Source organism: Misgurnus anguillicaudatus, unplaced genomic scaffold (genome assembly GCF_027580225.2).
Source record: "Misgurnus anguillicaudatus unplaced genomic scaffold, ASM2758022v2 HiC_scaffold_31, whole genome shotgun sequence".
Taxonomy (NCBI): Eukaryota; Metazoa; Chordata; class Actinopteri; order Cypriniformes; family Cobitidae; genus Misgurnus; species Misgurnus anguillicaudatus.
The window spans coordinates 2,890,691-2,903,228 of NW_027395281.1; the positions used below are offsets into that span (position 1 = coordinate 2,890,691).

At 37.1% G+C, this 12,538-nt stretch overlaps 1 protein-coding gene across 1 annotated transcript; it reads left to right on the plus strand.

Annotated features, from left to right (window-relative positions):
- The first annotated feature begins 3,716 nt into the window (after positions 1-3,716).
- LOC129454076 (uncharacterized) lies at positions 3,717-7,180 on the plus strand. Its single transcript, XM_055218559.2, has 5 exons — positions 3,717-4,011; positions 5,100-5,210; positions 6,179-6,502; positions 6,597-6,920; positions 7,074-7,180. Exons 1-5 carry the CDS (start codon positions 3,717-3,719, stop codon positions 7,178-7,180), a joined length of 1,161 nt encoding a protein of 386 aa, XP_055074534.2.
- The last annotated feature ends 5,358 nt before the right edge of the window (positions 7,181-12,538 follow it).

Here is a 12,538-nt window from a genome sequence, read left to right on the forward strand (position 1 = left end):
GATGAGTAGGAGCTTTTCATAAAAATGAGAACATTAAGCTCTCGTCTAGCGAATCCAATGCTCTAAATGGTCATTAAACATCAAAAATGCACATTTTCTCCACGTGCAGTTTTCTTTTTCTGCACGTTTTTTGTGAGGTGTACCGTCCCAAATCCATATAAAGCAAAGATGCATCTTCTTTCACTTTTTAGTTTCGTTTTTAAAGCATTCAGAAATGAAAATAGACTGCAGGACTTTCTTGATGTTAAAATAATTATTAAGAGAGATAAAGTTCGGGATCTGATTGATGTTAAAAGAGTTATTAAGAGTGACAAGGCTCAAAAGCGATGTCTGACGCAGACGTCTGAAGCGCATGCACACAAACGCGCGAGTGCGCGGTGACCCTGATATATATATATATAGACATCTAACACAAAATTACAGGTTTAAAAATATCTGTTTTGACAAGAATTCACGCAGGTATGACCTATAATCTGTTATATCTGAAGTGAATGTTTGGTTAACTGTTAAGGAAAAGTATCTGTTGTGTCATTATATTAAACCCTTGCATTATCCTACAGTATCTTAAAGTGGTCTGTCTCAGTCAAAATTAAACAATAAAAGAAAAACATATATGTAACATATATTAATTTTAATAGAGAATGTTTGCTCATCCCAACTCAATTTGCCAGCACAGGTCACAAATGATGCAGCAGCAAACAGAAATGGAGAAAGAACAAGGTCTTCTAAAGGCAAAAACATTTATAAAACTATGGCTGATGGTTTGTTGAAAATGTAAATAGGCTGTTGTAGACATACATTTGCATATAGCATATATATTATCCAAATCCATGCTGATTAGAGCATTAAAAACTTGAAAAGTTTTACATTTAGGTAAATTTAGAACAGATAAAAATGTGTGATTAATTTGCGATTAATCGCGAGTTAACTCATGAAATCATGCGATTAATCGCGATTAAATATTTTAATCTATTGACAGCCCTACTAAAAATACATACAATAAGATCAGAAATTAGAAATTTGTTTATTGCCCCTGATTTTTTTTTATTTATGTTAATATATATAAGGTTACAACTTAATATATTTTCTAATTTAAAAAAATTTAAATAAATATTTATTTCTACAAAATATATTTAGCATAAAGAGAAATCTATTTTTGCTGTATATCTGTTGTAAATGCTTGAAAACGCGAGACAGACCACAAAGGACGTTCTGCCTCTCCCCTCATTTGATTGGACGTCGAGCACTTTTCCAATCACAGTTAACTTTTTTTAGCTTCAGGCGCTCCGAGCCCCCTGCAAAAACCTTTGGCATGGTATGCGGCAAAATGAGGCATAAAAATAGAAAGCAATAGAAAACAATTAACTTCCGTAAACAATTAACTAAAAATGCCACAAACCCGTTCTGTGTGATCGCCACTTTATCGGGCGGTTTCCCGGACAGGGATTAGACTAGTCCTAGACTAAAACATTTTTAAGAGCTGTCCAAACTGAAAACAACTTGAACTGACATATCTTAAAATACACCAGTGCCTTTGGTTTTGCCTCAAAATGCACACAGGTAATGTTTTTAGTAAAGCATGTTTGTTAAAACTAGTTATTTTTCCTAATTAAACCAAGGCCTAGTCCCGGATTAAGCTAATCCCTGTCCGGGAAACCGCCCCTATATGTTATGATCTGAAAAATTTAAACAGCTAATTTATAATCTTTATTATGAGAGATTTGAGATACTCGCCCCTGACAATAAAACTGTCTTGTAAAAGGTGAACTGTTTGTTACTGATGATTTTTAGCTCATAAACTCCAGTGTGTTTAGTTTTGCTGTTAGTGATGGTGAGATTTCCATGTATAATGCCGCGATCATGCTAATAAAGTTCCTTTAAATTAAACATACCTTCAATCTGACCAATCAGAAGACCACCTTTAACCCCCACTGTACTTCTTTCTTTCTTACCATCTGACATGATCAACCAACAGAGATAACAGTCGTTTTCAGAAAACATAGGTTACAGGCATAATTGAGACGTTCCCTTTTATAGAAAGGCCCGAGAAGATGCCATACTTCTAGAAAAGTGTGCCGTAACTAGCAGATATGAAGGCAATCTGCACACCTCATAAGGTAGCAAAATAGCATGATCAATCTTGTAGAAATTCCAGATTTTAAGCCAGTTAACTGGGTCAATATGTCTTTCACTACACCATGAACTGAAAACTCTTTACTATGATGTATGCAGTTTCCTGGTGGAGGGAGCTCTAGAGTTAAGTATCGTTCAACAACCTCAGTTGTGATCATCCTGTTTAAGTTCTTCCATATAAACCACTTCTAAATGAGATTTTGTAATAATTTATTAATCCCTTAGTGTGCAAACTTTTCTCTTTTTCACACGCCTTGCAATATGTTTTATCAGATGCTCAGCTGTCTCTATACTTAACCACAAAATATAAACAATCGTGTTGTATGTTTCACTATTCTGAGTAATGACTGATAGATATCTCTGATAGATTGAGATTATGATTATCTAATTTTCATTTGTTATCAACATCAGATCAGTGTTTTACCACCAGTTGAGTAAAGGCTGCGGGGCGTACACTTATCAGAGTTTTTAAGAGTGTAAGGTAGTGTGCACACCAAAACGTTTTTCGCAGGAGGCCGGCATATGTTTTCAATGGTTTCCAATGGAAGCGTTGCACTTTTTAAAGCCAGCAGCTGTCGTTTATTTTCCGCGCTGAGAGACAGTGGTCAGCTTTTAAAAAAATATATATATTCAGCTTTGCGTGAAAAGCTCAGCTCGTCAATGTCAGTTCTCACACTGCCGTCCAATCACAGTGGAGGAGGGACAGGATAAACATCTCAACAACCAACCGGTGCATCGTTCAACAACTAATAAACAAAGCAGAAGCAACCAAAGTGCTCAGCTGAAAAAAGCTGTCAGTCTGCGTCCGCCCCTAAGTACGCTATTGTTTTAACGGTTTAACTGTTTGCTTTGTTATAAAGTTTTTCAGTATTGAGGTTTTTATTTGGATCTGTTCTGCAAGCTGTTGTAGAAAATGACTAACGTGACATTCTTCTGTTGGCTCTTGTGGTGTCTGTCTGGTAAGTTATAGGATTTTTTTTATTTAAGTGCTTATCATTTGTTAGAAATGATAGAAAACAAGAAAATTACATTATATTTTGCATTTGCAATTTTCATGTTAAATTGTATATACTATTTGTTTTGAGACTATATGCATTTGGCATTTAATGTTTTTTTTAAAATAATTTATACCATCAGTTCCTTTACTAAAGAATAAAACTACTAAACTAAAGATATACACGTGAAGTTAATTTCAGATAAATTAAGCTGAAATTAAAGTTTATTGATAGCAGAAAACAGACATGATACACCCCCCTCCCCCCAAAAAAACTTTTTAAAATACAGAGACAGGGTTTAAAAATGCCATGTGATCTATTTGTGGGTCTGCTTGTTTTTAACCTAACAACTACTGCAGGAACTTAACCACACATTTACATCAAACTATAACTAACAAGTAACGGAACTAAACCACACATATATATAAACTTAAGGCATGAGTGCATCATTTTAGATGCTCAGGAGATTTAAGTTCCTATTCTTAATTTAACATAATGTGTCTGTTTTTACCGGATATCCATCTGCAAGAGTTGCAGTGTTGTTTTATTTATTTTCCAGGTGTGTTTGGTAGTGAGTTTGTGTCAGTGATGGAGGGAGATTCTGTGACTTTATCTGTCAGTCTCACTGAATCACAGATAAAAGAGGGAATCTCTTGGAAGTTTGGACCCAAAGAGTTTCGTATAGCAGGAGTCATGAGAGAAGACAATAATGTCAAATTATTTGATGATAAACCAGATGGGAGATTCAAAAACAGACTGAAGTTAAACAAACAGACCGGATCTTTGACCATCACAGACACCAGCATCACACACACTGGACTTTATCAACTAATCAACACCAACACAAATGTCCAACTCAAAACGTTCAACATTACTGTCTATGGTGAGTAAAGAAGAACTTTAAATAACTTTTGTAATCTTACACATTATTGATTGTCTGATTTAATGCTGCGTTTACACCAACCACATTTCAGGCGTCAAAATCGCGTGTCCTGCCTAGTTTGCCGCTTAAACAGTTTGCTTGCATTCACAGCGAAGTAGGCATGGGAAAAAGCAAGCATTTGTCGTGCGTCAGATGCAAAATCTGCTTCTTGTGGGAGGGGCAAGTGGTATGCGATTGTCTGTTTGCAAGATGGCTGATGTTGATTGTGCATTTATCGAGAGAGTTACCGGTTTGTATTTAGTCACCTTGCTATAGGGCAGGGGTGGGCATCGAGGGCCACAGTCCTGCAGAGTTTAGCTGCAACCTTAATCAAACACACCTGAATGTCATTTCCAAACGGTCCTCAAGGCTTCAATTAGATTTTTCAGCTGTGTTTGATTAGGGTTGGAGCTAAACTCTGCAGGGACACTGGCCCTCAGGGCCAGGAGTTGCCCACCCCTGCTATAGGGGGAAAATAAACGGCGCGGGTGGATAAACATCACGTGACTCAAAAGTGAAATGTGTATTTGCAACTTACCAGGTTGCCCAATGTCCTCAATGACACTCTTCCAAGCAAGGTCCTTTTTATTCCCTCCTCTCTTCATAGAAGTAAGAACTTGTGTGGTATAATGTGTGACTGCTCACAGACAATATCAAGCGTTCCTTCATGCTGAATGAGTGACTCCGGGCGGGGCTGCCGCCACAGCAGCAAGCAGGCTCCTGATTGGTTAACACAGCGCGAAATCCGCCAAAGTTGAAATTTTTCAACTTGGGCGTCAAACGCAAAATGCACAAAAAGCACCATTCGTGCATACCGCGCCATACGCTCAATTCGCCGCATTCGTGCGAACGAGACGGAATTGCGTCTACCGCGCCAAACGCCTCATCCGCGCCACGAGACCTCCAGACACGTGTCAACGCATCTTCACATTAACTTAACATTTAAAATCACTCGCGCTTGACGCCTCTACCATGGCTGGTGTAAACGCAGCATAAGACTTTAATTCCATTTAATTATTTTATGTAATTTATTTTGTATTATTTTCCAGCTCGTCTGCCCGGTGCTGTTATCAGCAGAGACTCTTCACAAAGTTCATCATCAATTAAGTCAACAACAAATCACCAGAAAGATGAAGAAAGAAGAACTTTGAATAACTTTTGTAATCTTAAACATTATTGACAGTCTGATTTAAAGGCGGGGTGCATGAAAACACTTTGTAAAAGGGAGTCGGGTGGAGTACCTAAACACTCTTGTAGTCAATCAGCAGTAAGGGGCGTGTCTTCTAACCGACATAATTGCCTGGGTTGCGTATGTGTGAGGTGTGTCAAAAGATCGTCCAGATTCTATTGGGGTAGACGCTTGCTTGTTTAGGTGATTTCAAATATAAACATTGGCTTTCAGAGATCATGCATCCCCCCGCCTTTAACTCTAGGGGAGCTGAAAAATTATAAAAAAAAAAAGTGGAGTGCCCCACCCTGACTGAAAGGGAACGTCTCTGTTACGTATGCAACCCTTATTCCCTGAATGAATGGATAGAAGACGTCCCGTCACCACGGCTCTGCTGTACCACTGCTGATGTTGGCCAGGCACCAGATGCTCGGCTTTCTCAGCGAAAATAGGTGATTTGGTATTGCACCTGCCGCTCATTTTATACTTGCGTGGTGGGGCAGCGCCAGCAGATGCAAATACCTGCATGCCAAGTTCACTGGTCTTTCAGAAGTTTCTCAAAGTTGATTGGTCCCGCGAAGCACGTTCCCAATACGTCAGTCATGACATGACGTCTCCATTACCTAACTTAAGGGAATAAGTGTTACATATGTAACAGAGATCTTCTTTCACTAAAAATAAATCTACTAAATTAAAGATATTTACGTGCTGTTAATTTCAGATAAGTGAAGCTTGCAAATTTGAATTAAGCTAAATGTATACGTTTTATTTATATACAGCAGAATACAGGACATACAGGATACACTCCCAAAACACATTTTCAAATACAGAGACAGGGCGAAACATGACACGTGATCTATTTGTGGCTCTGTTTGTTTTTAAATTAACTACTGCAGGAACTTAAACACATTTACATCAAGTCTATTTGCATTTGCAAGTGTTGTTTTATTTATTTTCCAGGTGTGTTTGGCAGTGAATCCGTGTCAGTGATGGTGGGAGATTCTGTGACTTTATCTGTCAGTCTCACTGAATCACAGATAAAAGAGGGAATCACCTGGAAGTTTGGGCCCAAAGAGTTTCGTATAGCAGGAGTCATGAGGGAGGACAATAATGTCAGATTATTTGATGATAAACCTGATGGGAGATTCAAAAACAGACTTAAGTTAAACAAACTTGATGGATCTCTGACCATCACAAACACCAACATCACACACACTGGACTTTATCAACTTATCAACACCAACACAAACGCCCAACTCAAAACATTCAACATTACTGTCTTTGGTGAGTAAAGAAACTTTTGTAATCTGACACGTTATTGATTGTCTGATTTAAGACTTTAATTCTATTTAATTATTTCTTCTAATTTATTCTTCAGCTCGTCTACCCGTTCCTGTTATCAGCAAAGACTTTTCACAAAGTTCATCATCAAGAAAATCAAGAACAAATCACCAGAAAGATGAAGAAAGCTCAAACTGTTCATTATTGTGTTCAGTGTTGAATGTGAGAGATGTGAGTCTGTCCTGGTATAAAGGAAACAGTTTATTGTCCATCATCAGTGTGTCTGATCTCAACATCAGACTCTCTCTACCTCTGGAGGTGGATTATCAGGATAACAACACTTACAGCTGTGTACTCAACAATAACATTGTGAATCAGACTCGATATCTAAACATCAATGATGTCTGTCAGTCGTGTTCAGGTATGATCATAGTGATTGTTAGTGTTTATGTCCTTTAACAAAGTCCACCATAAATGCACACAAACAATATTAAACTTATTTAATCTTGAATGACTGATACAGTTTGCTTGAAAGGTTGTGATGATTAATTGTGCATTTTTTTTCTCTCACAAGCCTTCTGCTGTTGTGGTTTTACTGAAGCTGTGATCCGATCGGTCGTCTCTGCTCTGGTGGGTGTGGCTACTATTGCTGTTCTAGTTTATGACATCAGAACCAAATGAGATCAGAGATTCTGTTAAATGAGGGATGATTCTGTATTACTATTATCAAATCTTATATGTATCTTTAATTTACACAATTTCTGTATTCATATTTGTGACCGTATATGTTAATAAAAGTATATTAGGCAGTCAATGTAAAGTATTGTTTATGGGTCAACATCACATTGAGATTTTCATCTCTTTACACTGACAGCTGCTCTCAGTTGTATAATAAGTGTGCATATAGTGGTGATTAAATAAACAAAACATACCACTGCTGTTGTTGTGAGGTTTGTATGGGAAGTAAAGGATTCCTCTCTGACACAATCTCTATATGATCTGCCAAATACAAAATATAAAATCAAATAAAATCACCAACAGTGTTGATATTTGATCTTTTCATAAACTGCATTTAATTCCACTACACTAGGGGTGTGACGAGACACTTAATCCACGAGACGAGACGAAACACGAGATTGGGTTCACAAGAACGAGACGAGACGATATTTTTTACACTTTTTAAGAAACCCACAATGATAAAATAAATGAATAAGAAACTGAAATCACATTATTTTTAAATGTTATAACTAAGGACTGGCCCTAACAATTATTTTGCTAACTGATAATGAAGTAATTTGGTATTTTGGGGTAATAAAAATAGACCCAAGTGAGCAGTAGCATTTAAAATTACATAATAACGAAGATGCAATAATAATTGGTTCAAATAAAGTATTAAAACCAAGTTACATTAAACAACATTAACAAACACATTACATTTGTGGCCTATAAATAAAAAGCATTATGCATGTATTATAACAAATGCCTGAATCCGTCACATTATATTGCTTTTTAACACAACTGAATGCTAGTTTTACATAGTTTCTGTTCTGTTGTCTATAAAATAGTGACTAAACAGGACCCATGACCCAGTTACTCTTTGTTTAATCCAATCAGCTCTTTCTTTAACTGCTGCTAAAAACGCGACATCGTCTGAAAAAATCATCATACATTTACATTGAGGCTGTACTGATGTTGCTCTTCTCATCAGTGGTGTTATTAGCGTTTTTTATTTAAATACGAGTGGTAGTTTTATCGCGTATAGCGCAGACAATTTGTTGCAAATTCATAAATATGAGAGAATACACGGTTGCTATTACTACAGAACACGTGCACGGGCATACCGCATCAAAGGTAGGGAGAGAGCTCGGACACAGACTCACATCAGAAAGGGTATGTGTGGGAAACACTAGTGCTAACCTTTTGTAAAGTCACTCATTATGAACTTGATCAGCTGTCAGTAACATCCGTGACTGTTAACGTTTACGCGAAAAAGAGAAAGTACACGGAGGAACACAGAGTTAAAATACCTTTCACTGGAGGCGCGTTTCATAGAGAGGGGAGGGGGCCGGCGGCGCGCGCTGTTCAGGCGCTGCACACAACGAGAGAGGGAGGATGGAGGCGCGCTGTGCACTCGCTGCAATGAATTAAGCCGTTTTAAATAGTAAAATTAAAATGTAAATGGGAATCATGAAAAATCTATTTGTGGCGGCCAGTGTTGATTAATTAACATATGGGAGTAAATGCAGTTAAAAAATGCGACCTCCGAAGGATGCAGTCTTTTATTTGAGAAACGGCCAGCATTTCACCTCCACAAGAAATCTCGCGAGACACATGTAATCTCGCGAAACACATTTAATCTCGCGAGATCTCGTCGCACGAGATCTCGTCACACCCCTACACTACACTAAAACATCTGCATGCATTCATTTCTAACGCAGTGATGAAAAAATGAATGTCAATTTAAAGCAATAAAATAAAAATCTATTAAATGTAACTTGTTTTAGTGCAAGTGTTTGTTGTTTATGTCAGAGTTATGTGAAAGATTTCAATATCTCACCATAGAGAGAAACTTTATATTTCTTGTATGTGTATTCTCCATTGCTGACAAATGAACAAATGTTCAGTGTTAATGTCTTTGATGGTGAGAGATCCAGTCTGATCCAGCTGTAGTTTGTTTTTAAATCTCCCGTCAACACCATCATAAAGCATCTTCTTCTCATCAACAAAACCAAAAAATAACCTTTTCAAACTCTTTTTCTTGTGAAATTTATTTATAATACTGTCTTCAGGTCCAAACAGCCACTGTATCACTTCATCACTCTGTATGTCAGTAAGATCAGTGTGTAGTGTGACAGATTCTCCCTCCATCACTGACATTTGTCTCCATATCTCTACATTTCATCACAACACCACAAATATAGATAAACATGAACATTAAAACAGTAAAAATGATCAACTTCCTCAATCACAGTCTTTGATTCATGTGACTCACCGTTTACAATAATCATGAAACTCTTGGGCGTGCTGTCTGATCTGCTGTTGATCTGCAGTTTATAAACATCTGAATGTCCTCTCATGATGTTTCTGATGGTCAGATCTCCATTCAGTTCATTTAGTGTCAGTCTGTATCTGAATCTCTCATTATTACCATCATATACATACATTTGACCACTGGCTCGGTTGATTTAAGCTATACGATAGCAGTTCATCATCATCACAGTTTATTAAGATCTCATTGCTCTTTCTTACAGCTATAATGGCATCTTTAGCTTAAAATCTCCACTGTATCTGATCATCATCCTGTAGTTCAGAAATGCCCGTCTGTAGGTCAGCAGATTCTCCTTTTGTGACATTTGTGTCCACTTTATTAAAATAAAGAAATATTGACACACGAGTAAAATATATAACAGGTGCACAAATCTTATGACATCAGCACTAACTTCATGTTTCTATTACATTCTATTATGTTCTGACTGATAACATACTGTATACACATATTGACACTCAGATTTACTAAACGGGGCAAATTAGCATGTTCACAAAAGATGCATATGGGAGTGGTAATATCTGTGGGTTATTTACTAAAATGTTGCAAATTAAAAAACACAGACGCAAAAGCAAATTTCCATAATTAACAACATAATCTACTATAAGGTCTCAAATAAGCAGTGATGATCTTGAGTTCAGCACCACAGACATCACAGCAAAAAATGTGGGGTGTTATCCGAGCTAATAAAGCCATAGGACACTGAAAGAACTGGAGGACAAAAATATGAAGGTTTACAAAAAAATTGTGAAATGTTTGACTTCTTAAATTCTATTTTATTTCTTTTAGCAAACGAAAAATCACATGGCTTGGCATTTTTTTAAATAAGATGTTCCTCTTGCATTCCAAATAAACTATCACATGTTAAAACAATCCTCGGCATTGTATCACACGCTCTCTGATCTCTTTGATCCTTCTTTTTAGCAATAATTGCAGCCATTTCAAGCACAAAGTAATTTAAAACATTTTTTCAGCATTAAATAATGGAACAAATACCAGTCATATGCAAACATTAGTATATCTGGCCCTAAATATTATCAGAGAATTTAAAAATTTTGGAGAATTTGAACTTCTCACCATGGACAACAACTTTGAATGTCTTATATTTGGCGTTTCTGTTAATTCTGGTTCTTCTGGTGATCTCCATGTGATAATTTCCAGAGGTCCTGATTCTTATATCTGTGATGGTGAGATTTCCATTCATCTTATCCATATGAAGTTTGTTTTTGAATCTCTCATCATCAACATATGAGACATCATTGGTCTTTTTGTGATTCTGAGCGATCATGTGGTCATTGTCTCCAAACCTCCAGATTATTTCATGATCTTTGGGATCATATTTAGTGATCTCTGTTTTTAATGTGGCAGAATTTCCTTCAATCACTGACACAGTCTTCATTTCATCTGTCTCAGACAAACAGAAAACATTAAAGGTTTTATAAATCCAAGTTATCTGACAGGACTGAATTTTCAAAAGACATTTAGACAACAAAGCATCTTACTTTCCTGCTGGTAAATAATGACCTAAAATTTGGCATTTTGAGAAAATCATCTTTTAAATTAAAGGGCATGTACCTCCCACGAACGCGGCCTCTGCGTGTTGTATGCCAAGGCACGAGCCGCAACGATCGTGTCCATTACGAGGACCCATGTATTTGCCACATTCAGAAGTCGAACACAGCCGAAAAGACATCTTTAAAAGACGCTCCCGACTCAGGCAAGTGAATGCTGTCTTTAAAAAGATGCAAAACACTGCACACTCTTTTAGAGGAAATCACTCTTTTATGTGCTTAGATGTTGATGCAGCACACAGGGAGCAGCTACACGCACACACTCTTCAGAAAAAATAAAAAAGAAAGAAAGAAGTGGAAAACTCGTAGGCTCGCTGAAAGGTACTTTCGCCCGACCAACCAGCACAGAGATCTATCCGTAAGAGAGCGCTTCTCGAGAGCAGATTGCTGCCAACTTTCGAAGCCTATAAAGCTGATTTGATTTCTGCACCTGCCTCTCGTTAAATACCCGCGGGGCGGCGCCGGCAGATGCAAATATCTTCATGCCAAGTTCAATGGCGTGTTTGAAGTTTCTCGAAGTAGATTGGTCCTGCGAGGCGCGTTCCCCAATTCGTCGGTCACGGGGGAACAGAGGTTACAGTCATTCTCAGGGAACCGAGGTTACAGTCGTAATCGAGATGTTTCCTTTCGAGGGATGCTGCAACATGAAATGACCCTTTAGGAAACAAATGGCCACTATGCCATTAGGATTTGTGTCTGTCCTATTTTGTAGAAGTTTACGCAATAATCAGGACATAAGAACCTGGTTTCCAGGTAAGGATGAGAGGTCCAAACTGTACCTCATAAATGTATAGGAGGTGGGTCACCTTGCAGTATCACACATATCTTGCACTGAAGCTCCAGATAAAAGGGCATAAGAAGATGCCAAACTTAGTAGAATGTGCCCTAACTAGAAGAGGTGAAGGCAATATGCACACCTCATAAGATAACAAAGTAGATTCCCCAATCCATGGTCTGGCAAATTGACACTTAATTTAAGGCCTAAAAGTTTATCGTATGCCTAGTAAGACCTTAATTTGCTTTGTTATAAAGTCTATTCTGTATTGTGGTTATTATTTGGATCTGTTCTTCAAACTGTCAAAGAAAATGACTTTCTTATGTATTTTCTTGTGTCTGTCTGGTAAGTTATAGTGTGTTTATTTATTTAAGTGCTTATCATTTGATAGAAATTACAGAAAACAAGAAAAATAAATACAAAAATTAAAAACACATAAATTATTTTTGCACTTTTCATAAGTAGTACTTGTTTTGATACTATATTAATCAGGAATTTCATGTTATTACAATTTTTTTATGATTTATCTCGTAAAATATTTAGTTTTAGTAAAGAATATAAATAATAAATTAAAGCTATTACATATGCTGCATGTGTGAACCAGAATTAAGCTAAAAAAAGTTTTATTTATACAGTATATAGCAAAA

Excerpts from the sequence above, each read along its gene's own strand:
- LOC129454076 (XM_055218559.2), top strand. The coding sequence starts at position 3,717 with ATGGAGGGAGATTCTGTGACTTTATCTGTCAGTCTCACTGAATCACAG. Across the intron at positions 5,211-6,178 it reads AAGAACTTTGAATAACTTTT|GTGTGTTTGGCAGTGAATCC; the intron begins GTAATCTTAAAC and ends TTTATTTTCCAG. Across the intron at positions 6,921-7,073 it reads TGTCTGTCAGTCGTGTTCAG|CCTTCTGCTGTTGTGGTTTT; the intron begins GTATGATCATAG and ends TTCTCTCACAAG.